We start from the raw sequence: 27,459 nt of genomic DNA, 5'->3' as shown, positions 1-27,459 counted from the left end.
ACAAGGAAGAGGCGAATCAGCCAGTGCTTCTGTTTCTGCTTGTGGTGGAGTGATTTCCCCAGGGAGATGAGATAACCAATTATCTCCTCCAGCTCATGGTCTACTCACAAGTTGTGAAATGCTTTCCTAAACTTCAATTTCTTTTTATAGGTAGAATGTGCTGTTCATAATCCTGAACGTTGTAATGCATCTGATGCACCAAACTCATTTTCTATGGAACATGGATATCTGTGGGTAAGTAAGAAACATAAAAAATATAGATAGACCACAAGGTCATCGAACTAGCTCTGCCATTGAATATAATCATGACTAATTGTTGACCTTGGCTCCAATTTCTTTCCTGCTTCACATAATTCTGCTACAGTTAAGTATGAATTGTTTAAACTACATGTTAATTTATAATATGCTCCCAGTGCTAGAGCACAGAACAATGATATAGATTCTTTTTTGTCATGTTTCACTTTTGTGATGAGCCATGAGAGGCCCATTGATTTAAAAAATGCTTCACACTTCAAGATTGCTCCTGGCCTCTCCCCAAGCTCCTCCTCAATCCTGAGAAGCAACAGTGACATTACTATCAATAGTTTCATATTTGTTTTGCTCTTTTTCGAAATCTAGTTCAGTCTTGTCAGACTTAGCCATTTTTACCTCTGCTGTAAATTGTCACTTTACAACTGATTTTATTTATGTGGCCTGTACTTACAAGCGACTTGTACTGATTTGATTGTGGTTATCGCATTCTGTAGACTGATACTTATCAGATTGTTAATTCATTGGACTGAGCATTAGACATACATCCCATATTTATTGCTCATTCCTGATTTTCTTTGAGAAAGCTGTGATGAGTCACCATTTTGAATACAACGTCGTACCTTGCTAGGCCATTTCAGAAGGTTCTTAAGATTGTTTAATGCCTGGAGTTTCATATAGACCAAAAGAGATAAGGATGATAGGCTTCCTTTTCTGAAGGATGTTAATAAACAGGATAATTTGTGCTCACCAGATATACTTATTTATTCCAGATTAATTCAGTTTAATTTCTCCAGTAGGCAACAGTATTTGAACTTACAAACTGCATTTAACACTTACCCAGCAGTGGGTTTGCAGGCAGGCAGGCAGGCAGAATGTTAAACGCAGCTTGCGGGCTGCCTGAAACCTGCCCCACTACAATGTTACAGGAGAAAGCCAGTGCACTAATTGAACAAATGGCAGCTGGGGCCCACTCTAAGTGGCCAAATTGGCAAGTTTCCCTGCATGATGGTGGGGGAAGCCTCTCCTTCATTAGCCCCAGGGGTATCAGAAGCCATCTCACCCCCGAGGAGTTGATCCTTTAACCCCAGGTCCTACCCTAATTCTCCTCTCATTATTACTTCTCAAAATTGTCCCTTTGCCAATCCTGCTTCTTGGCCCATAAACTCTTTGAAAGGATAAATCCTGCATTGAATGCCTCCTGAAGCGTTAAGTGCATTACTGGCAGTGACAACCTGGGCACTGCTAGCACTGGCAGTCTGATGTCCTGATTGGCAGGCAGCCATATGAACTGAGATGGAATGCACTGCCCCTAAGGGGCAGAAATCTCCTTTCCAGGCTCTTAACGGCCATGAATGCTGCGGCAACCTCTCCTGTCCAGGGCAGGCTCACCCCCACTTTTACCCACTGGGTTGTTGTTTGGGGTGCAGTGGGCAACAACAGTAGACCCTCAAAATTCAGCCCCTCATATCTGAACTGTTAACCCGTGCCTCCGGAACACTAGCCCAGTAATATACCATGATACTCATGAAATTCAAAATATAACGAAGCACAAACCATTCAGACTGTTACATTTGCAACAGGAGGAACGAACCAGTTAGTCCAGCTCCTCTGCTTTTTCCCTATGTCCCTACATTGCTGCCTTCAATATTTTGCCTGTTCCTTTTTGAGAGGCTGCTGTTAAATTTGTATCATGGGAACAGCACCTCGAGCACCCCTTCAAGGCATACAGATCTTGACTTGGAACTCTGTTGCCTTTGTTTCAATGTCGTTGGATGAAAACCTTGCAACACCCATTCTAACAGCATTGTGGCTAACATCCAATGCTTCAAGAAGGCAATGGTCTTCTCCAGGGAACTTAGGGAAAGGTAATGATTTTATTTTTAACTTGTTCATGGGATGTGGGCACCACTGGCTGGCTGCCTCTCCCTAACTGCTTCTTAATCTAAATGGCTTGCTAGGGCCATTTATGAAGGCAGTTAAAGGTCAACCATATGCCCTTGGGTCTCAAGTGTCATGCAGGCCAGACCAAGTAAAGATGGCAGATTTCCTTCCCTAAAGGACATAAATGAACCAGATCGGTTTTACAACAATCAACATCAGGCTAGCTCTTAAGTGTTTTTTTAAATTCAAATTTCACCATGACTACAGAACATTCACCTGAGATTCTGGATTAGTAGTCCAGTGACATTACCATCACAATATCCCCTCCCCCAGAAGGTTGGATGTGCCAGCAATGCTTTCCATCCTTAAAAAAATAATTTAAAAACACCATACCGTGCAATGCATTCCAAATCTTAACCGTTCATTATTTTTAAAAAATGATGGTCTTCTGACATTCACCGTAAACCCTGTGCAATCTGGTTTGTGACCCTTCAAAGAAATAAATTATGTAATACTTTCATGATTTCATATATCTGCATCCTCATAGCCATTTTTGTTGTAAATTGAATAATCTCGGTTTCTCCAGACTACCCACTGCAGTCCTTCAACCCTGGAATTAATCCAGCAAATCTTTTTCGGTACCCTCTCCAAAACCTTAATATCCTTTCTGAAATACGATGCCCAGAATTGAACAGAACAATCCAGCTGATGCCAAATTAATGTTTTATATTGGGTTCACATAATGTTCTGGTTTTTGCTTCTGTGTATAAAGTCCAAGTTCCCATAATGTTGACTAACTGCATTTGTTAACCTGTCTGTCACCTACACAACTTTGTGTACAAATAACCCAGGTCTGTTGTCTTCAATATCCTTTGAAACTGCATTGTTTAATATGTGGTAGCTCTCCTTATTCTTCTTAGCAAAACATAGTACCTCTCAGTTATCTTTGTGTAATTACATCTAGCATGTGTTCACCTGTTACATTAATATGATTAAGCCCCTTTGATGTCTCTGACAACCTTCCTCATTGTTTACAGCATTTCCAAGTTTTGTGTCGGTTGCAAATTTTGAAATTGTGCCTTGCATTTCCAAGTTATTAATATATGTCAAAAACAGCAGTGTTCTTATTTCTGAACCATGGAAACTCTGTCTTTTTATGCTATAAAAAGCAGTCCTCGTAATCACAATTCTGTTTCTACCCCGTAACCGGTTTTATCCCTTGACCAGTTTTTTTATCAATGGTGCTGTTGTGCCTCTTAACCTGTAGATTTTAAGCAAAGCTAATAATCTGTTATGAAGCACATTTTTCAAGCCAATAGATGAAGCAACAACTGAACTGCTGTCATGCTCTCTTTTAACCCTTCAACAAGCTCAATTAAATGCGGCATGGTGGCTCAGTGGTTAGCACTGCTGCCTTTTAGTGCCAGGAACCCAGGTTCAACTTCACCTTTGGGTAACTGTCTGTGTGGAGTTCGCACATTCTCTCCGTGTCTGTGTGGGTTTCCTCTGGGTGCTCAGGTTTCCTCCCACAGTCCAAAGATATGCAAGCTGGGTGGATTGGCCATGCCAAATTGCCCATAGTGTTCAGGGATGTGTAGGTTAGGTGGGTTATAGGGGGATGGGTCTGGGAGGGATGCTCTGGGCTGATGTGGACTTGTTGGGCTGAAGGGTCTGTTTCCACACTCTCGGGATTCTATGATTTATGATCTACATTACCCAAATCCATCTTGCCCTCAACAGGTTCAAGATAACTATCTTTTTATTCATCCATGTTTGTCCAGATGGCTGATAATTTTCTCTTAGATTATTGTTTCCAAAAACATCCTTACCATTGGTTTCAAGTAGACTTACCTGTATTGATCACATTTACTCATCTCTTCTTCAATAAATGCAAAGTACTGGAAATCTGAAATAAAAACAGAAAGTGCTGGAGATAGCAACAAAGTTCACAGTTTGAGTCTGATATGACTCTCCTTCAGAAGACTAAGACTTTGCTATTTATAATCATCTTTATAAGTGCAAGGTAGAGCTGCATAAACTATTGCCAAGACACAGTGAAGACTGTCAACAGCGAATGAGCACTGGAATATGGACGAGTGAAGGAGAGATGATGAGACCTCGAGGAATTTGACAGTTCCTCACCAAGCAGAGAAAATGTTACAAAGATCAACCTGTCAGTTTTACTAAAAAAGCACACCCCTGCTGTGAACACAGAGGCTTGACCCTCGTGAGTTGTTGACAGCTCTGGATCTACTGACTATTAAAAGCAGAGCACAGGATTAAAGAGCCACAACAAGACATGTCTGCGTAATCTCGTTGTCTTCCCGACAGCTCCAAGTGGGTCCCCACTGGACTTCAAACCAGACCGGGAAAATCCTGAAAAAGAGTGCCACATTAACCACCACATACACACTGATGCTCGTGAATGTATTGTTCTCACCCCACCTCTCCCCTCCCCCCACCTCTTACCCCATTGTTTCTTAACACCAAGCAAATCAATTCTGTTTGACTTCTCCAAAACTAACTCTTTTTTTCCAGATTTGTATTCACCCTGGTCAAAGCTGCCACCACTTTTCATCCCCCTTCTTTATGCTTCCTGGAATCCTTGACTCAAGGAACGTCGGATATTCAACTCACTATTTCAATGAGATCCCCTTTGTTTCTTCTAATTGCCAGAGAATATGGACCCATTCACTGTGAGGTGACCTTTACTTCACAGGAGATTGTGAATGTACAGAATAAGTTGCTAGCTGTTGCAGCAAATGCATTTTTACTGAGTTCCTTAAAAGGGGCTGGACAAGTTTCTTGTTGTGGTCAGCATCATTGTACATATAGTTAGGTGGGTTCTGGAGGATGTGTTTCCAAGGCAACTGGCCTCCTGCAGATTGGTTGATTGACTTCAGATGTTCGGCAGGAATTTCCTCTTGTTTTTTTAAAAAGTCCCTTTCGTTTCTTCATGTTGTCTTTGATTTTTGCTCAGAAGTTGCAGGGCTGGTTGAAAGGATGGGGTAGAGAAAGGTCACGGTGTTCAAAAATGACGTGACAATTTAGTAAGAGTGGTGCAGCTGATTTTATTTTTCTGTCTTTCATTCCATAAGTACTAAATGATTTGAACAATCTTCCTTCAGATCTTCACCAGCTCTGCCCGTTATCTCATTCTCTCCCTTGTTATTACAAAACTATCAAGAGCCATAATATACATTACTCAATGCTCAGTTCAAAACTGATGAGTGCTATGCACATATTTTACAAATATTTTTCTGGCTTATTCCCTGAAAAGGTTCAGGTCTTCTGTGAATGATCATAATTCTCTGGTTAGCATTTATGTGTAATCTCATGCACCATCTCCACATCAGCCCTGAGCCTCTGCCAACTTCTTTTTAAATGACTGCAACATTTACCCACTGAGAACTGGAATGTGTTTGCACAAACCTATTTCAGCTAGAACTCCTACAGACTGTAAGAGGTGTGATCTTCCAATTTCTTAGGAAAGTCAAATGCAAACTACATAGTTGAGCTGATTGTTCACCCAAGTCTTGCAAATAAAAGAACTATCTTTTAAACATCAATTATTGCCTCTGTCAAGTTTTGTACTGCATACTAATCTGAACAAGCTTTGTGCACCATCACCATTTTCACAGTTGTTAGGGTTACAGTTACAGTACAGAAATATGACTGTCTGGTGATCCAACCTGTTTCCAAATTGTCATGTGTTGTTGAAGGACATGTCTGAACACATTGGTTAGAAAATATTATTACACCCTTCTGAAGCAGGTAGGACTTGAACCTGGGCCTTCTGGCCAAGAAGTAGAGACACTACCACTGCACCCCATGTTGAGTTCTAACTTTTTTGTGTATTGTGCTGGCATATAGGTCATTTAAATTACTATACAAAAACACATGTAATGCAATAAATTATGGAGGTATGAATGGAAAATTGCTTCATCTTTATTATAGACTTTACAAGATGTTTAACAAGGAACTTAGAAGTAGCATTCATCTGATGAGGTCAATCAATGCAGAAAATACTTAGCAACTTCAGAGTAAAATACATGATTATTTTAAAGAGCACCCAAGTATCAAAAAGTGCAGTTAACAGATTATTTGCTTTTCCTGCATCTCAACTGTGTCAAGTTCACCTCCAATATCTTGTTTCTTTACCTGTCTTTACTCTTGGTGAATTTTTCATCAATTATGAGTTGTTTTATATTGCCTTTCCATTGATTTCTGAAGTTTGTTTTGTAATGATTTATAAGCAGCACATAAAACTATGAAGACAGATTTGCATATGTCTTGTGCTTCTGTTTTACTGAACAGATTGGAAGTTGTACCAATCAAATGGGTCAGGTTACCATTGTCACTCTACATAATTCCAATCCAAAAGTGATTGAATGTTTCAACGTTGAGTCCCGTATACTGGCCATGGTATATATCCCAGAAGATGACAAATCAGAAGAATCCGATGTCTTTTCTGACTCTGAATCTATGAGTACAAAGTGCACTGAAACTCCATCTATTTGTCTTGGAATGGAAGAAGGAAGGTGAGATATACAATGGAAAATATGCCAGTAATTACCTGTAGAATTAATTAGAAATGTAATGTGCAATTTGTATTACATCTCTGCTTTATTTTTCAGTTAAAAAGTGCAACAAACTGAATATAGACCAATAAAGTTGGGATTTCAGCATAGTAGTAGATTCATTCAGTAGCAGTACTATAACAGCAAGGAATATCAATTGTTGGCTGAACTAAAATTTTAAGAAAATATTCTGGTTAATTCAGTAGCTATAACATTATTATGATTGCAACTGATATTACTACCATCCAAGTTAGACCCCAGGCTGAAATCCGATTTCATAGATCATATTTTGTTTTCTTTTGTGTTTAATGATGTGATCGCTAAAATACAAACATGTAATGCTGCAGATCTGGCTTTAACAATAAAAACAGAAATATATTGCACAAAAGAAACAAAGAAAAATGAATAAAGCAGGTTTTTTAGATACAACACAACTTGAAAGATTTTTCAATACTCAGCCAAAATACAATCCCATCTATCCCAATGCCATCACTATACAGTATTGAACTACCAGAGAGAGTGCCCTTTTCTGTCACATCTTGAGGTTTGCCTTAAATGTTTCTCTCAGTTCCAGTTCTTGAGAGTTAGATAGATTTTTTCTTTATTCTTCACAAAACTGTGCTTAAACTTTCTTAGCTTCATAAAACTCCTTTAGGATTTGAGCAAACCCTTCTAGTCATGAATTTTCAAACAAATTCCCACATACTGCAGTTCTGAAGGAACTCTTTTCTCAAGAAGAAACTATTCTTAGATCTAGCTACAACCTGGTCTTCTGCAAACTGAAACCAGAAGTTTTCCAATCAATGGGACTTCTCTCTAAGCAAAAAAAAATCAATTTCTGATTCTTCTAAACTAGAAGAGCATTAATGCTTTTCAATGTTCACTGTCTCTCAATGCAAACCAATTCCCATCAGCACTCTGAGAATTGCTGTCTGTGACATACTGTGTTTAAAACTCAAGGCTGTAGAAAGTTAAGACAAGTTAATTATTGAACCTCCTTATCCAACAAAACTCACATGCCACTTGCTGAAAACCCAAGCAGATCAATAAATAGCACATATGTACATCACACCTCTTATCTCAATATTTAACACTGAAAATGTTACTTCATATAATCATTTGAACACATTTTTCTGAAACATACTGTCAAGTTTCACTTGCCCAGCCTGCCATCTCTTGCAATGAGAGAGGGAAGAAAAAAAAGCCTCTTAATCATGCATAAAAATCTAGTCATGTGCATTAAAGTAATATCAGTTCCTCAGAAAAAAACCTGTTGGTGGGAGATGGACAAATTATAACTCTCAGCTGTTGATTGAATAATCTTAGCTGCAATAACTTGGGAAACATTCTGCTCCATGCATCCCCTAATTAGGAGCTAGATTTACGGGAAGAATTGTCACTCGGCTATTGTTCCGTGACTTCCAATAGCTGTTGCACCAATATATTGGCCGCCCTTTGGTTTTGAATGTATGCTGTGGGAAGTCTGCCGGAGTAGTTGGTGAGGAGAATTTCTGAAATCCCTGCTCTGTGGCAATAAAATATCTATATGCATTAAATTTTTAACAATAATGCATGATCTTCTGACCCTAAGGAAGTGTAATTACAAATTAGTGCACTTGTAGAACAGATAATATCTTGTCCCAACCTTTTTGCTGTTGTGTTAAAGTCCTGTAGTCATGTTCCTTTAATGGAAATAAAACATTCTCAGCCAACATAACCCATGAAATCCAAACTGTAGCACAAAAGGCTTTTGTACAAATGGTCCTTGAACACTGGAGCTTTGTTTTGACTAGATCTTTCCCATTTCATCTGAGGCTCTTTGACATAGTTTAGTGTAAATATGTGAGACCATAGATACCCTTTAGTCTTGGGTGATATAGACACTTTCTCACAGTGTGGCAAATTTTCTAACCAAAACTATAAATGAATAACTTTTTTTTCTTTCTGTTTAAGTAATTTTTTTGTTTAATCCCTTCACACATTTTGCTGCAGAGGGTTTTCATTGTTTTCAATGTACCACTTTTTAAAGCTAAGCATTCAATTTTCATCTTGTTGTGAGCTGTTGAAAGATTATACACTATGTTTTAAGGCGTTGTCTCAAAGTTCTCCACGATTATTGTATTTGAATAAGGACGCGTTTGTTTCTTACCCTTGGAGTGAGAGAATCAACTTTGTTAGCCAGAAGCAAGCTTTTAACAAATAATAATAATAAGGTCTGTTTACTTTCCAAACCCTTGTCCTGGAGGCTACTAAAGAAACTATGTCTCTCTCACACTGTCACACACCAAAACTAGCTGCAGATGTAGATGAAAATAATACTGATTAAAATGAAATGGCATCGAGGTCAGTCTGTATTTTAATGCAGGCCTGCTGTTGTTTCATAGTTTTGTTGTTTGAAGTGAAGGCTCTGAGATTGCCTTGGCAGTTACGGTTGTTTCTTTACCTGTTCTGGCAGAGGTTCATTTCACTGTTAAGTTTGAAGATGGAGTGAGATAGGGGAGAGAGATGGTCCTTGTTTCTTTCTCAAGAAACTGCCCACTTGAGCCCAAAAGCCTTTTTGCCAATCTCCTTTCTATCCTGTAGTCTGCTTGTGTAATAGTTTGCTACATTTTAAAGTCTGGAATAAAGGTGACCTCTGCGTCACGTGACTTGGAGGAAATGCCAAGTCATCCTCCAAACAAAGCAGAAGAGCATTTCAAACTGTAGTATGTTGCCCCTTCTGACATCTTCTGTGATGGCTGTTCACTGCTTAATCTCTCTCATTGCTCAAAGAGCTGGCACAGACACAAATGGGCCAAATGGCCTGCTCCTCACCGTAACAATTTTGCCATTCTGTGAGCATAAGTTAAATGACTTTGTGCTTGAAAGAAGGCTATCAAAGTTGATAGTCTGTTTACGTTTGTGTTTCGAGGTGTCACATGTCAGGAAATGACCTACTTTATTTCCTCTGGAAAGAATAGAATGCTTGAATCCACAAGAGTCAAGTAATGTTTAGGATGCATTTGGAATAGGTATATTTAAATAATTCCAGTTACTAAAGATGTAACCTTTAAAAAGTACTGTTTAAGATTTATAATACTTTACTGGAAACTCTTCTGACAATTAATACAGCGTCTAATAGATTTGAGGCATTTACAAAGATTGTACACAAATGTTTGCAGTTAATTGTCACCAGAATAGAACTTAATAAACTTTTAGTGCATGTACTTTATTCCAAATATGTAGGTCATATATAACTGCATTCTCATGTACACATTGTATCAATCTTATATATAGTAAGTGGTCACATCTCGAATGTATACACTTTGGAACAACGCGCTCAAAAAACTGTCATAAAACAGCAACAAGTTACAACTAAGCCAGACTGTCAATCTGTTCACATATAAGGTTTTGAAATATAGTGATAAAATAGTGAAGAAGAACACCCCTGCCATGCCACATTCTTCTGAGTTGGGTTCCCTATCTCACTCTGAAGAGGAGGAGTCTGTGGACTTATAAAACAAATACAGATTCCCATCAGCATCGTTGATTGGACCTGATTGGCCTCACTATTTTACTGTTTAAGGCATTTCTTTCAAGACACCTTGAAGACAAGCTACTGAATTTTGTTCCACTTTAGTTGCACATTACTTACTTAAAAGTATTTCCTTCATGTGCATGAAGAAAGAGCCATCCGGATGGTAATCTTCCTCTTATGTCCTTTATAGAATAAATACCACAGTTTATCGAAACATTGCTGTCCTGATCTCCTGATCAATTGCAGCCACTACTCAGAATATCGTCAGATAAATTTCATTGTAAAAGATACCTGACTTTTTAGTTGCTAATCATTTTTTTTTGTCCCCCAAACTTCCAAAACAAATGTGGCGCTTTGCTGTTAATTTCACACACTGAACTTCAACTGCAACATTGTGTATCACTTCTCTACTGTGTGTTTTCTTGCCTCTTAAAGTGCGCTGTAAGGTGTGTAATATTTCTCTTAGATATCCATTTATCTTTTATTTAGCATTTAGATTATGAACTAGTGGCATGTGGGTTTTGTTCTGTGGATGAGAGGATTTAACTATTAACTTGTTAGTCTTTATGGAGCCATTGCTTTACCAGTATTTGCCAGAGAGCAGATGATTGGAGTCCTCCTGAGTGATGATATGAGGACTTTTGTACTGTGAGCACTTTACAATCAGAGAGAGAAAGCTTGTACAGGCATTATCTTTCTTTCAGATAGAATAAACGAGAACAGATTTTTTTGATGAGGGAATACCCTGTGGATTGGAAAGCATTTTGTTTTGGTTCGGCCTTCAAGATAATACCACTAAGGAAGGCAATGATTTAGTGGTATTATCGCTGGATTGTTAATCCTGAGACCAAGGTAATATTCTGGGGATCTGGGTTCGAATCCTGCCATGGCAGATGGTGGAATTTGAATTGAGTTTCTAAAAATCTAGAATTAGGAGTCGAATTATGACCAATGTTTCACTGTCAGTTGTCAGGAAAAAACCCATCTGGATCACTAATTTCCTTTAGGGAAGAAAACTGTCATCCTTACCTGGTCTGGCCTACATGTGACACCAGACCCACACAATTTGGTTAACTCTTAACTGCCCTGTGGGCAATTAAAGATTGGCAATAAATGCTGGCCTGGCCAACGCCATCCTGATTCTATGAATGAATATTTTTAAAAAAGACCAGGAATTTAAAGAAACAGTTAAGGTTCTTGATGTTTTCAAGAAGGCATTGCCTCTGATGTTTGAGTACTGTAAACTTACGGAGTTGGAGTAGATAGCATCTTGTTCTGCTGAATGTTCTGAAATCTTTCATATTGTGTGATGTGTAAATAGCTTATTTTTTCATATTTTATCTTAATGTCTTTTGTGTAAGCTATTTCTGTTTTATTGTTAACACCAGCATTGCATTCTTATGTTGCAGTGAAAGACCACCCATTAAATAAAAAATACAAATCATGATCTGTGAAGCTAGATTTCCGTCTGGAATTTAATCAGTCCAGTAGTATCATCAGCTGCGATCATAAGACAAATGGCATTTGAAATAAGATTTTTAGAAATTTTCAATTCTTGATGTACTATGCCACAACATGATTGACAATCTACTCTTATGAAGAGTCTAATGTCCTGATGAATAATTATCTCTTTTATCTAAAATCAGATTAGATGGTCACAAGCATGACCTTATTCATGCTTTGCTTCCCTGTCTCTCTTTCTCCTCTCTTCCCTGCCCCAGTCTCCCCCCCCCCCCACCCCCACACCACACTTGTATTCCCTCTAGTGCACTTGTCTTTCCCCCCAGATACACTTCTTGGGTGAAGTGGCTTGCATTTATTCCTTGCTTGCTTCTGGTACTGTGATACTGCCTTTGAGTGACCCAGAACAGCATAGCTCTAGTGTGGAACAATAGTTGTAATCATTTTACAAATACAAACTCTTTGGTTGGATTTTTACAGTGTATGGAAGGCAGAGTGGTCAGCTCACATCTGCCTTATCATAAGACGTAGGAATACAAGGCCATTCAACCCATCAACTTGAAACCACCATTCAATATTTAAAGAAGCTCTTACTAACCCTTTTTATGCTACTTGCTCATTTACCCTCAGTTTATTTTCTCTGTTTTTGCTAGTTTTGGTAATCTTTTATTGGTTCTTCAAACTTTACCAATCCTCTAACTTACCACTAATCTCTGTCACATAGTATCAAAATGAAAGAAACGATATACAATTTTCATTTTCTTTGGTTTACTATGATTGGTTTATCCCCTTTCTAGAATCCTTTTACCTCACTGGGATATATATTTGGGCTAATCATGAGCTATTTCCTCAAAAGCATACCATTATTCATCAACTGTTTTTGCTGCTAAACCTTCCCAGTGCAGTCCAGCCAACTCTGCCCTCATTTCATGTAAGATCCCAGCTTTGATCTCCTTACTACCACGACTCCATAATGATGGCTGTAAGATTATACGCATTGACCTTTATTTCTGTTGTTAATTCATTTATTTAGAATACTGTAAGCAATTAACTGAAGAGCTATTAATTTTGCACTTTTAAGGAATTATTCCCAATTGGACCCTATTTGCTGCTTTAAAAAAAGAATTTGTACATTCTGTCCCTCTTTAGGTATCATTACATAAATAACTGCCATGAAATGGCATCATATCGTGTACTTTGTAGCCCCTCTCCAAAATTGTCCATTCCTCTATTTAATTGAAAAACCACCCTCTCAACATGGTGAGGAAGCTGGCCAGTTAGCACTGTGAGGAATCAGGAAACCTTGCCAAGATGTCAGGTAGCCAAGGTGTTACACTATGAACGAACAAGGCATGATAGAGTTATACAGGGTGGAAACTGACGCCTTAGTTCCAACTCATCCATACCAGCCAAATATCCTAAACTGTCCTAGTCCTATTTGCCAGCATTTGGCCCATATCCCTCTAAACCTTTTCCTTCCACGCATCCATCGAGATGTCTTTAAATGTTGTAACTGTACCAGCCTCCTCCTCCACCTCTGGCAGCTCATCCCATTTGAATATCACCATCTGTGTGAAAAAGTTGCCCGCTAGTTCTCTTTTCAATTTTTCCCATCTCATCTTTAAACCTATGCAGTCCAGTTTTGGACTCCCCTGCCCTGGGAAAAGAACTTGACTATCCATCTCTTCATGATTTTATAAACCTCCATAAGGCCAACCCTAACCACGGTCACCGATTTTAAAGCATCTTGCCCTCTTACCTTTCCTTATTTCTTGTGTCAGGCTCAAAGCAGTGAAGAAATGAAATCTAAAATCTTAGAAATGTTGCTACCTTCACCAGTACAGGTAGTTCTCCTATATCACAATAGTTGTGCTCTTGTGTGACTTCGCACTATAGAAAATTACGTTACAGGGAAATCGCTATAGAAAATTGCTATACCTGTACAGCAGAAAGTTCATGTTATCCAAACAGCGTCCACTACTCATCAATCACATTATAGCCAACTTGCGTTAATGAAACACGCATTGCGGCAGAACTACCTGTAGATTCAGGTTCAACATATATTCATGGCCAAGGTTGCTAGCCTTTTCTTCCGCAGTTGTGCTTTCTCCTTGTATCTGCCATAAACTACTATCGAAGCCTCTCCTTCAAGGATCCAAAAATGGAGCAAAAGAAATAGAAATTTGCATATATTTGAATTTTTAACAAACTCTTATGCAGTTTGAAAATTCACCATTTCTATCAATAACATTCAAGATAGCCATAACGTCAAAGTGCCTGAGAATCTAACCAAGTCTGACAGCATCTGTAGGGGGAGAAACAGTGGACATTTTTGACTTAACATGCCTATCCTTCAGAACATGGGTGACGAGTAGTGTTTTTTTAACGATGTGTAGACTTAGTGGGAGAGGAAGCAAGCATAACAGAAGGTGAGGATGACGACAGTGGGGGAGAAAAAGGAATGCTGATGGTGGTAAAGGAGGTAAAATACATTAAGTAGGTTCAAAACTATTGAGACACAAATTGGATATGGCCGGATTGCAGATAAGTGGTTGTAATGAAAATGAAAGTTAGAAGTCCCATTTTGAATTTGTTAACTTTACCTGAGTATTAGAGAACTACATGAAAATGTTAAACTTCCTGTCACTTATTCTGATAGACTCATGCTGGTTTTTATCAGTATAACCATTTTTTAAAAAAAAAAGCTCAGCACATGAATGGAAGCCAGCACAGGCTTGTAAATCTGCACTTTATAAAATAATGTAATACAAGCGATAAGGTCAGCAGCTTATTTTATATTTCCCTCATTTTTATTTTCCGTTGATTCGAAGGCGATAAAATCTGACATGGGTGAAATGAGTTGCTGACCCATTGTAGATAATGGGAGCTGCAGATGCTGGAGAATTCCAAGATAATAAAATGCGAGGCTGGATGAACACAGCAGGCCAAGCAGCATCTCAGGAGCACAAAAGCTGACGTTTCGGGCCTAGACCCTTCATCAGAGAGGGGGATGGGGAGAGGGAACTGGAATAAATAGGGAGAGAGGGGGAGGCGGACCGAAGATGGAGAGTAAAGAAGATAGGTGGAGAGAGTGTAGGTGGGGAGGTAGGGAGGGGATAGGTCAGTCCAGGGAAGACGGACAGGTCAAGGAGGTGGGATGAGGTTAGTAGGTAGATGGGGTTGTGGCTTGGGGTGGGAGGAAGGGATGGGTGAGAGGAAGAACAGGTTAGGGAGGCAGAGACAGGTTGGACTGGTTTTGGGATGCAGTGGGTGGGGGGGAAGAGCTCCAAGCTTGGAGACCGCTTTGCAGAACACCTCTGCTCAGTTCGCAACAAACAACTGCACCTCCCAGTCCAAACCATTTCCACTCCCCCTCCCATTCTCTAGATGACATGTCCATCATGGGCCTCCTGCAGTGCCACAATGATGCCACCCGAAGGCTGCAGGAACAGCAACTCATATTCCGCCTGGGAACCCTGCAGCCTAATGGTATTAATGTGGACTTCACCAGTTTCAAAATCTCCCCTTCCCCTACTGCAGCCCTAAACCAGCCCAGTTCGTCCCCTCCCCCCACTGCACCACACAACCAGCCCAGCTCTTCCCCCCCCACCCACTGCATCCCAAAACCAGTCCAACCTGTCTCTGCCTCCCTAACCTGTTCTTTGTCTCACCCATCCCTTCCTCCCACCCCAAGCCACACCCCCATCTACCTACTAACCTCATCCCACCTCCTTGACCTGTCCGTCTTCCCTGGACTGACCTATCCCCTCCCTACTCCCCACCTATACTCTCTCCACCTATCTTCTTTACTCTCCATCTTCGGTCCGCCTCCCCCTCTCTCCCTATTTATTCCAGTCCCCTCTCCCCATCCCCCTCTCTGATGAAGGGCCTAGGCCGGAAACGTCAGCTTTTGTGCTCCTGAGATGCTACTTGGCCTGCTGTGTTCATCCAGCCTCGCATTTTATTATCGCTGACCCATTGTAACCTGTTACACTGTCATACAAGTCAAGATCTACGCAAATAAATTCCACTGAGTAAAACTGGAAACAAGGGCTTCATTCGATGCCCGTTCCTTTTTGGCATGAGTTGCGGCGGACAGCACAGACAATTATGTTGAGATATCTTTGTTTATCCTACTGCAGCATTTCCGTGTACAAGAGTAATCAGGCTTCGAAAAAAGTGCGATTGCAGCATTTCTTTACTCCGGATAGATCGACAGTGGTGAGCCTCGGATACAAATTACAGTGTCTCTATGCTGGGCTTCTTAATGGAAACATTGCTATCTATACCAAGGCTGAAGGTGTGTATATGTCGTCTATTTATTATGAACCTTTCAGAATTTAATTGCAACATTCTCTTGAATCTTTTAGTATGTCAACATGGGTTTCTCTTCTTTTTCCATTGTCCTCCACAATAATATGCTCCATAAGCATGGAAGTACAGCAAAACACACCAAGTAGACTTTGTCTTGGAGCTTCAAACCTTTCATTTAGCTTTGTTTTTATACAATAAAATAGAAGTAAAGTGACCAGTTGAAATGTGAATGTTGGTCGAAATTAAAAACTTTGAGCAGGCATAATCCGTCCTGAACTCCTAGACAAAATTGTTATTAAATGTCAAAATCTATACTCAGTCAAGTTGTGCACTTGGTCAACAACAAGCACAGTCGGTCCTCGGAAATAAAAGAAACTCTATATTCTTCTAAAGTTTAACCTAAACTGAGGGACCAAAGTGACAAGCTTTTGCACAAGAAATTGTGGGGTTTGTTTTAATGACTCAAGTAATTGCAATAAATGTTCCACACTTTTAATCAAATTGGCTACAAACCGAACAACATCTCCTTGGCTCTTTCCATCTTATTTTTGAATTGATGTACTGGGGGAAAAAACCTAAATACAAAGAGGTGGTGAGGCCAGATTTCTTCCAGACTCAATCACCACAGCATTAGGTTGAAGAGAGCACATTGTTAACTCACCCTCTAACCATCCCCCCCCACCTCCCTGCCCAACTCCGGCCACCATCGCTCAGTCATGCCGCATTTACTGGAAATTGATTGAATTTTATTTCAGCCAGCAAGCCGCAAATAACAAACACCTGGTTGCTGCAAGCCCTGAGGGCTATGGCAGTACATAAACTACTTCTCCCAGAGCACCAGGTGGTCGTTCCACCCACTCAGCATCCGTCAAATCTTCAATCTGTAAATAGAGTTGAGTTCAAATCAAGGCATGCATAAAGCCCACTGCCTCCTGTACATTTTGGGGGTGGGGGGGGTGGAGGAATAAGTGGAAAGGATCACTGTGTTATACAGCACAGAAAGTGGCTATTTAGTCCTTTGTCCTTATGCTCGTTTTTCAAAAAAGTATCCAATTTGTCCTAACCTTTTCCTATAGCCCTGCAAATATTTTCTTTGCAAGTATTTATTCAATACCCCTTGGAAAGTTCTGATTGAATTTGCTTTAGGTCACAACAACAAAAATGATTATGGTCCTTTTCCAGCAATTTTGCAAAAGTGCTGACTGATGCTCACTTCTAACTAGTGTGAAGAAATGATGGTCCACATTATCCATGAAAGTTCAATGGAACCTTCTGTCTAGAGTGTATCCCAATATATTTTCATCCTTCCATGTTACCTCTAGTGTTTTTTTTCTTGATATCAGTGGCTGTTTAGTTAGGAGGGAGAGGTTTTTAAAGCTTCATTTCATAATAGATGTCTTGCTGATGATGCTTTACTCTAGTATAAAGATTAGCTGCCAAAGCTTTACATTTCAATACTCAGCACTGCCCTTCTAAACCTCTCCCTGCCCCAGTCCACTTGCTGTGCAAAATATTCAGTTGCTCAAATGTGAAACTGTCTAATAATACCAAGTAGTTGCAAGCAGTTTTATGTGAAGACTGCTAATTTTTAATTTTTAATTCACACTGCCTAAAATTCATGCACCTTGTTTCATTCTTGATGGGTAAAGCATGGTCCCATTTGGAGCAATTGAACCAGTTAATATTTGATGAAGGAAATTTCCATTCAGCCAAGCTGTACTGTATCTTCATCTGTATCTGCACTTTTATTTCCATTGTTGCTCTTTATTTGAGGATGAGATTGAAACTCCCAAACTTTTAATAGTCATGTTATGTCAGTTTCTGGTCTTGGTAGGGTATGAGTGGGGTGTAACAAACAGCTGAGGAGCTACACTGTTAGCTGCAAGTTGTATTCTTTCCTGTGCAAAAGAACAATGTACTTGCCAGTTAATTAGTTAAAGAGTTATATTAACACTAGAGGAGAACAGAGAGGGGCTTCTGCCCTTTTATAGCAGGACCACTTAAAATCAGAAATATTTCTAGGCAATTTTTTGAACTTACTATTAACTTTTGAAGAGCAATAGTAAGAACTGCCACTGCTAAAGCCAGAGATAAGTGTGCAGCTGGAGGAACACAGCAGGCCAGGCAGCATCAGGGCAGCAGGAAAGCTGATGTTTTGAGTCAGGGCCCTTCTTCAGACCCTTCTTCTGACCCTGATGCTGTCTGACCTGCTGTGCCCCTCATTTCCACACTACTAACTTTTGAAACTTGGCTTACACCAGGCTGGAATTAGGCAATTTTACGATCCACTCTGACATTGCTTCACTTCTGGGCTCTTGAAAGTCACATTGTGAACCAGTCTTCCCAGTACCATTACTATCCTCTTTATGCCAGTGTAGACACAGTAGTATAGAAGCAGAGAGAGGTAGTTTTACCCTCAGCTGATGTCGTTCTGTCATTTCTTGGCCTTGAAATTTTGCTCTTTATAAGTTACTCTCAGAGGGCACCTGGGAAACGATGTTTTGAGTAGACTTTCTTCTTTTGACATTAAAAGGCAGTGCTTCCCATAACTGTTTATTCTCTTCAGTCGCTTGAAAAGAGCCTCACAAAATAGTTGCCCTAAGCTTCTGCTGAAGTGTAATTTGAAAGCATTGTACCATCTATCTAAACCTGTGTTTCAAATTGTGTAAATTTCTCGGCAGAGTGTAATGATGCCTGCCACTACCGAACGCAGAATCTTGAAGTAAACCATTGCAAAAGTCATTTAATGAATAATTTAGCTTACTGCCTAACCTCAAAAATGCTGACCAACAATTCTATGACTACGGCTCTTTACTGGCAAAGTGCATTTCATTGTCAACAGAAGAAGTCAATTCACTCAGACATTTTCACAATGCAGATAGTGGATCAAAGATACTGCGATCACGTTTGTAATTTACTGATGAAAAATATTGCAAAATGCTATTTGCAGCCCTGGATTGCAAGTCTTCTAACCATCTTTTGATCTACTACATTTAATATTTTGTAGCAGCCTACCTGTAATTCATTCTAAGATCTGTGAAAGTAGAGTGTCTGCTCTATGGGGGAGGGTACAATTGACCTCCCAAATACTGCCTGCAGATCAGGTTGGACAGTTAAACTTAGGCCAGTTGAATGGAGTACAGTTGGCACATTAACTTGGTGCTAATTACAGTGATTATTACAAGCAACCAGCATTCCATTGCTGCTAATGAATTACAGGCATTCCTTAAAGCCATTCCGTACCTCTTTAAAGAAAGGTACATTGTGGCTACAACGTGTCTTTGGGAGGCAATGAAATCTAATCTAGGAAAGAGATTTTTTTTGCATTTACTTATGGATTGTGGGCATCACTGCTGTGCCAGTATTTAATGTCCATCCCTCGTTTCTCTTCAGAATGTGATGGCGAGCTATCACATGTTCGTATCCTGTAGGTAGACCTACAAAGCTTTTTGTGAGTGAGTTCTAGGATTTAAACCCACTGACACTGAAGGAATGGTGATATTTATTCAAGTTTGGATGGTGAGTGATTTGGAGTACAACTTGCAGGTGGTGGTGTTCCCATGTATCCCCTTGGCCTTATAGCTGGTAGTGGCCATGGGTTTAGAAGGAGTTGTCTAAGGAAGTTGACCATGGTAAAGAGCAAGGTCCGAGGTTTTCAAATGTTGCACTCAACGTGGATGTGCTGTGGGCCTTCCAGACACACTGCGATGACCATCTCAAGATTGAGACGCAGAATGGTTGAAGCAAAATTCCTCACCACCATAATGATTCCTACCTTCAGTCTGTATGAGATAATCTTGCAATTGCAACCCCCTATTTGTAGCTGCCCTCTGGCATCATTTTGTATCTTTAACATTGCTTAATGTTTTCATAACGCTCCCACCTTCTGCTGTGCACTCACCGTCTACAAGTTGATGTGCTGCAAACACTGTATGGGCCCCTTTCCCTGCTAATAAAATTCCATTTCCCTTGGAACCCCCTTGTAATTCCTTCATTAAAAATCTTGGATGATTTGCTCTCAAGGCACAGAGGCCACCTCCAGGAAAATTGAAATGCTAGGGGATAGTAAGAACTGCAGATAGCTGGAGTCAGAGTCAATACATTGTGGAGCTGGAGGAACACAGTGAGTCAGGCAGCAGCAGAGGAGCAGGAAATTTGACATTTTGGGTTTATACCCTTCATCCTGATGAAGGATGTAAACCTGAAACATCAAATTTCCTGCTCCTCTGATGCTGCCTAACCTGCTGTGTTCTTTCAGCTCCGCATGATATTGAAATTGAAATGCATTCCTGTTTCTGGTCAGCATTCCTCTCTCAGCTCCTCAAACAGGGAGTTCTTTGGGAGCTCTTCTGCCTGTCTGATTCCTCCTCCTTCCAGCAGCTTGCCCTGTTCTCTTCATTCTCACAGCCATGATCAATTCCAGGAAAGGGCTTACTATGCTACTTATTTCCGCAAGCAACAACTTGGTGCACAAGTCTTTATTTCATAGTCATCTAGCACTAGCCTGCCCACTCCCTGTAGACAATTAAAACTTGTCACAAGAGTGAAGAAGCACTGAAATTGCATAGAGTCGAGGTAACAATCAGATGAAATCAACCAGCATCTAACTTATGAGTGATTGACAATCCCTTCAAATAGCATAGTTGGGGAGCCCTTTTACACTTTTGAATGCACGTTCGGCTATGCAAGGCTGAGAGGATATATGCTGTCGTATGTACGTCCAAAATAATATGTTGATTAACAACATTATCTATCTGTTCCATATGTCTCTGGTTGATGTTAAGTTCCTCCAGACTAATTCTTTTGACAATGTTGCATCTACTGCACTTGGCATTCAAAGTATACGAGGAGTCCATGTTGGAATATTATGAGTTCTCCTAGTGTCCAGTAAGAAGTGCTCCTCTGTATGTTCGACATGTGGAAGTAGTCTGCCTTTATTCAGTGTGTTGATACAGTGGCCCAAATTGTTCACTGGAAGCAGTCAGGACTGGAGTTGTTGTGTAGTCTTTAAATCTGGAAGAGGTAACCCTCCACATATCTTACACAATGTAATTGTTATGTTCCTTGAAATGATCGGGGCAGTTTGATTGACCTGCTGGGAGGTACTTCCATTTGGAAGCCTGCTTCACAGAGTCGGAGCCTTCAAGAGCAGCTAGTTGTATTGGAAGAGTGACAAAGACCATGGCAAGGTTTAGGATTGTAGGGGAAGCAGGTACCCAGTCATGCTAGCAAAGTCTGGGTGGGATGATGAAGGAAGAGATAATCTGCAGATAAATTGCAAAAGGGAGATGGGTTGGATTTGTGGGTGGAGGTTAGTGGGGTTATCTTGATGGGTCTGGAAGGAACTCTTCTGCTCCTGTTAAAATTAAGGAATGCAACCTCATTGTGCTTTTTAAGTGAATCAACCTGTTCCTCCCGCCTGCATTAAAGCTGGAAGTGGGCGGTTGCTAGACAGGCTCAGTTTCTGCTTAGATAATAAAATGTGGGGCTGGATGAACACAGCAGGCCAAGCAGCATCTCAGGAGCACAAAAGCTGACGTTTCGGGCCTAGACCCTTCATCAGAGAGGGGGATGGGGGGAGGGAACTGGAATAAATAGGGAGAGAGGGGGAGGCGGACCGAAGATGGAGAGTAAAGAAGATAGGTGGAGAGGGTGTAGGTGGGGAGGTAGGGAGGGGATAGGTCAGTCCAGGGAAGACGGACAGGTCAAGGAGGTGGGATGAGGTTAGTAGGTAGCTGGGGGTGCGGCTTGGGGTGGGAGGAAGGGATGGGTGAGAGGAAGAACCGGTTAGGGAGGCAGAGACAGGTTGGACTGGTTTTGGGATGCAGTGGGTGGGGGGGAAGAGCTGGGCTGGTTGTGTGGTGCAGTGGGGGGAGGGGATGAACTGGGCTGGTTTAGGGATGCAGTGGGGGAAGGGGAGATTTTGAAACTGGTGAAGTCCACATGGTATCAATGTGGACTTCACCAGTTTCAAAATCTCCCCTTCCCCCACTGCATCCCTAAACCAGCCCAGTTCATCCCCTCCCCCCACTGCACCACACAACCAGCCCAGCTCTTCCCCCCCACCCACTGCATCCCAAAACCAGTCCAACCTGTCTCTGCCTCCCTAACCGGTTCTTCCTCTCACCTATCCCTTCCTCCCACCCCAAGCCGCACCCCCAGCTACCTACTAACCTCATCCCACCTCCTTGACCTGTCCGTCTTCCCTGGACTGACCTATCCCCTCCCTACCTCCCCACCTACACCCTCTCCACCTATCTTCTTTACTCTCCATCTTCGGTCCGCCTCCCCCTCTCTCCCTATTTATTCCAGTTCCCTCCCCCCATCCCCCTCTCTGATGAAGGGTCTAGGCCCGAAACGTCAGCTTTTGTGCTCCTGAGATGCTGCTTGGCCTGCTGTGTTCATCCAGCCCCACATTTTATTATCTTGGAATCTCCAGCATCTGCAGTTCCCATTATCTCAGTTTCTGCTTAGTTACTTTTGCCTTAATTTTTGATCTGAAAATAACCCGCCTGTTCTGAGAGTTACCATACAGACCAGAGAAAGACAGAGGTGCAGATGGGCTGGGCTGTAGATCTAGTTTACTTTGTTAGGCTTTCAGTACTCAAGTATCTGAGAGTAAAATGTGCACACCACGTCATTCATTAACTAGAAGATAACTGATTAAAATACAGTTAACGTTTCAGGTCCAGTGACCCTCAGAACTCTCCTGAGGAAGGGTCACTGGATCCGAAATGTTAACTCTGATTTCTGTCCGCACATGCTGCCAAACCTGATGGGCTGTTCCAACAATTTCTGTTTATTGTTTCTGATTTGCAGCATCTGCAGTTTATTTTGGTCTGTATTGTAATCAAACTGTTTGTTTATTACCAATGGCAAGAAGCATGAGTTCTTTATTTAAAAAACTCTATAACTTTAAACTCTATCCCTTTTTGAAAAAAAGTAATCCCATAAATATAGAAACAGATGCTCAAAGAGACAAGGCACAAGTATAATGGATGGGGAAGAGAGAAATCTGTCAGAAGCAAAGTCCTGGCATACGTTCAGCTCGTAGATGTTGAATTGTCGTTTTCTTTCCATTTTCTGTTGACTCGTTCTGACTCGTTTGCTCATCACATGAGGTTATGAATATACCAATTTTTGTTCTTTAATTTACTGTTTGAAGATTCACCTTTGCACTGTCTGTGAAGGTGGTCTGCCCCTTTTCCTTTCAATAACATAATCTGCAGAGAAAGCTTTGCAGGCTAGTGATTAGTGAGAACAGCTATCAGGAGATTTTCAGTTACTTCCCCACACAAAATGGGGAGGCAATGATTCAGGTGCTTTCTCCTCAGGGGCTGGATGTTTTCCATAGAATCCCTACCGTGTAGAAACAGACCATTCGGCTCAACATCTCCATCGTGACCCTCAGAGAATCTGACACAGACCTATCAACCTATAACTCACCTAATCTACACATCCCTGAACACAATGGGCAATTTAGCATGGCCAACCCACATAGCCTGCATATCTTTGGACTGTGCGAGAAAACTGGAGCACCCGGAGGAAACCCACGCAGACATGGGGAGAATGTGCAAACTCCACGCAGTCGCCCAAGGCTGGAATTGATCCTGGGTCCCTAGCTCTGTGAGGCAGCAGTGCTAACCACTGAGCCACTGTGCCACCCTGACCCTTTCGTATCTATAGACTAGGCTGTCGTCACTTGTGCAGGAAGCTGTCCAGTGGCTGTTACTGTACTGAGCGTCCTGAAACTCCACAATTGGTCAATTGAAAAAGCAATCAAAGGACTGTTTCTGGCCAAACATGTGCTGAACACACATCTACAACCCACACAAGGCGCTACATGCACTACCTCAAACAGTGCCATAATACGTCTCCGTTATTTGGAAAGCACATCTTCAATAATCAGTATTGACTGACACTTCACAAAATCATCTGCAAGATATAGCTCCTATGAAACATTTACATCACTACAAACTGCATTTAGAGAAAATGCATGAAAATTTCAACCCTATGACGAAAAGCACGAATTTTGCCCTTTGCCCTTCCCGTAGTTTCCTGCAGCTATTCAGTTAAGCAAGTCCAAGTATGTCTTTGGATTTCGGCATGCAAGACGTGAACTCCCAATTATTTTTACTTCCAATCATTGTACATTTAAATACCTGGTAGTATCCGCCACTCAAGCCCCAGACAAATGTACTGAAGTTTCTATGGGAGATTCCAGAGGATTAATGAAATAAATTTGCTGTAGTGTAATGGTGCAAGCTAATCTTTAACGTTTGATTGTTATAATGTTGTTTGGTTGAAGATTTTTTCCATTCATTTGTGAGATGTGGCTGTTGCTGGCTGGCCAGCATTTATTGCCCATCCCTAGATGCTTGTGAGAAGGTGGTGGTGAGCTGCCTTCTTGAAGCACTGCAGTCCATCTGCTATGGGTTGACCCACAATACCATTAGGGCAGATCATCAATGAATGTAAGGATCCCAGATGGTGTTCTGTTGTTTGTTATATTTCAATTTTGCTGATATTTGTTTGCTTCAACTGTAAAAGGAAATTGACTTGAATTAGCTTGATTCAGTGTTGCCACTCTTGTCCCTGAGACAGAAGATTGTGTATTCAAGCCCTGCCTGAGAGTTGAAATGCATAATTTAATTTGGCATTCCACTGTAGTGCTAAGGATTTGTTGTGTTTGGAAGCTCTCACATTCTGCAAGCAACATGTCTTTGTGCAAAAATGCACTTTGAGGTGAGGCTGCCTAGTATTTGCCAAGAAATAAGAGAGAACTCATTGTGACTCATCCAAACAAACACTTGCATTTTGTGCATCTGAAATAGTACTCTAAATAGCATAGCTTTAACATCCCAGTTGACTGTTTACAGTACCTTGGCAAAAAAATTAGGCCTTTTATATTAATTACTATATTAATTTTGGTCCAGTGTATCATTCTCAATAAAAGATTATTTTGCTTAGTAATTTGGCAACTACAAATTGGTTGTGTACTTTTTTTGGGTAAACTTCCTGGGTCAGTGGCCAGTCAATGTAGTTGATGGAAAATCAGGTGAAGGAGAAATCGGGTAGATTTTCTCCGCAGCCATGTGCTTCAACCTGCCTAATGTTGTAATCTTTGTTGTGCTCAAGAATTCCCAAGCGCAGCCCAAGGAGAACTTCCTCTGCAATGTGTTCTGCTTTCTAACCTAATAACCAGCCTATTCTTTCTCCCCCAGTGAGCATTCTACCTTGTAAAAGACTAAGAGAGAAGCAGAGATTGTAATACACAGCTTTCAGTTCCTCGGAGACTGGGTCTGCTTACAGAAAGAATAGACAAGGCATTTAAGCATGAAGTAGCACTTAAATAAACAAACTATAGCAAGGCCAGCCATTCATCTTAAGGTAAAGCAAATATCTGGTGAACAGGCTCACAGAATGCAATTCTAGTCTGCAGAAAGTCAGGTTTGGTTACTTTATGAAAACATTGTTACATAAACTTTAAAAGCAACTTTCAAAACTCTCAATTCTACCATCTAGTAGAACAAGGGCAGCAGATGCACCTGTGGAATACAGCCACATAAAGATTCTCCTCCAAGCCCACACACCATCCACACTTGGAACTATATAATTGTTTCTTCACTATTGCTGGATCAAGATCTTGGAAGCATAAGAAATGAGACCCATATCTTCCTGGACTGATGATTTTTGTGGTGCCTGAGTTCCAGCAGTCAGAATTGCCTCCATCCTAACCAACTGACCCATTGCATTTGTTAAAATTAGGGTTTAAGTCTTGCAAAGGAACATTGTTGGGCTTGAGATCTGAGCAAAATCAGTGCAGACTCTGAGTCACTCTTTGACTGATCTGCTGGTAATATGTAGAAAATTCAACATGTTGTTGATCTTGGCATTCTCACAAGTCAGGATTTAAAACTTGCCCTTGGCATTAATTGCTCAGCTACAAGTACTCAGCCTAAGAAACAGGATGAACCTTCCATATTTTGAATTTTGCTGACTTTAGGTGTGAAATCTGCCTAATGGCTTTGGTATCCCTTATTTGCACATACAGTTTCTATCCTTTCCAGTTTTTCTGATGTTCTCTGCTTTATCTTTCCACCCCTGAAGGCAGTGACTCATACTGCATTATAATTCTACATTAACTTACCCACGTCTGAAACTGTATAAAAGGTATTATTAAGTGTTTTTCGCTTTTAAGAAGCATGTAACAAGAGGAGCCGATGGCCTAGTGGTATCACTGCAGAGTAAATCCAGAGACCCACGTAATGTTGTCATGAAGGAGTCTGCCATCCTTACCTGGTCTGGCCTGTGTGTGACTCCAGACCCAGAGCAATGTGGTTGAACGTTAAATGCCCTTGGGACAATTAGTGATGGGCAATAAACATTGACCTCCCTTGGCAACACCCTCACTCCATGAATGAATAAAATAAAAGCTTGGCTCTATCCATACACGACACCCAAAGTCCATGAACTGAAACAGCCCGCATTGGATGGAGCACGCGAATTGATGCAGCATGCAAGCTCCTGAATCTCATTGTCAGGTGCTATCAGATTTATTTTCTTTCACATAGCTGTATGTATAACTCTTTATTCATTCTTGTATGTCCAAAAATCAGTGGACTGCAAAGCAGAAACCTTCTGTTTAAATACCAGTTCATACTATTTGAGGGATAAAACTTACTGTGTTTGTGAATTGTATCTTCCCACTTTAAATCTTAACCCCTCCAACGTAATTGAGCACTCTCGGCTTTTGGTTTCAGTTGCCAGTCTGATGCCATTCCCTGTGAATTTGAGTCATCTATCCAGCAATCTGTGTCTCCTATTTGCATTCTTGTCAGTTTCATCACTTCTGGTACAGCTCTTGATCTGAAAGCGGCCCTTGGTTCTGAGATGACAGCAAATGTACCTGGATTCTGAAGGGCAATTCAAAGCATCCACTTGATTGAATTGATCTTAGGTTTCAAATGAGTGGTTACTTCATGATAATCACTTTATGCCTTTAAATTTTTTATCCACTTGTGCTATGGGCTACTTGTATATACTAGTATATTGGAACTCGTCTCCAGGGTTTCTAAGAAGCGAAATTGCAGTTGACTATGTCTGTTGGACCAGCAAGTAGAAAGAGCCCAATTGTGCTACAAGTTAGGTTTTCACATGTAGAATCGTAGAATCTAACTGCTGATTTCAGTGTTGCTTGAGTACACTCATATTTGAATATGAAGACTATGATCATTCAAAAGGAAATGCTTGATTTTCTTCTGTAGACATGTCCTTGAAGTAAACCCACTCACTAAGCCTGTTGGATCTCCTGAATTAGTTGTCTCCTAGACTCAGTAGTGTTTGGAGCTACTTTTTTAATGTTCCTGTCAAGACTTCAAATCTCAGTTTGTCTGATACAAGAACAAGATGTGCTGGAGAAACTCAACAGGTCAGGAATCATTTATTGAGAGA

The 27,459-nt window shown here is 40.8% G+C and overlaps 1 protein-coding gene across 3 annotated transcripts in view; it reads left to right on the top strand.

The window, feature by feature from the left end:
* The window catches only part of arhgef10 (Rho guanine nucleotide exchange factor (GEF) 10), a 271,880-nt gene that overhangs the window by 177,402 nt on the left and 67,019 nt on the right, over positions 1–27,459 (top strand). For all 3 annotated transcript variants that reach the window (XM_048530741.2, XM_048530739.2, XM_048530740.2), the window contains 3 exons: positions 151–234; positions 6,451–6,674; positions 15,834–15,991. In XM_048530741.2, the coding sequence (XP_048386698.1) occupies positions 151–234; positions 6,451–6,674; positions 15,834–15,991 (466 nt within the window). The remainder of the gene's footprint in view (positions 1–150; positions 235–6,450; positions 6,675–15,833; positions 15,992–27,459) is intronic.

The sequence above is a fragment of the Stegostoma tigrinum genome, chromosome 4 (assembly GCF_030684315.1).
Source record: "Stegostoma tigrinum isolate sSteTig4 chromosome 4, sSteTig4.hap1, whole genome shotgun sequence".
Lineage (NCBI taxonomy): Eukaryota > Metazoa > Chordata > Chondrichthyes > Orectolobiformes > Stegostomatidae > Stegostoma > Stegostoma tigrinum.
Note: the sequence above shows the minus strand (reverse complement) of the source record. Positions and strands in the feature narration are given on the sequence as shown.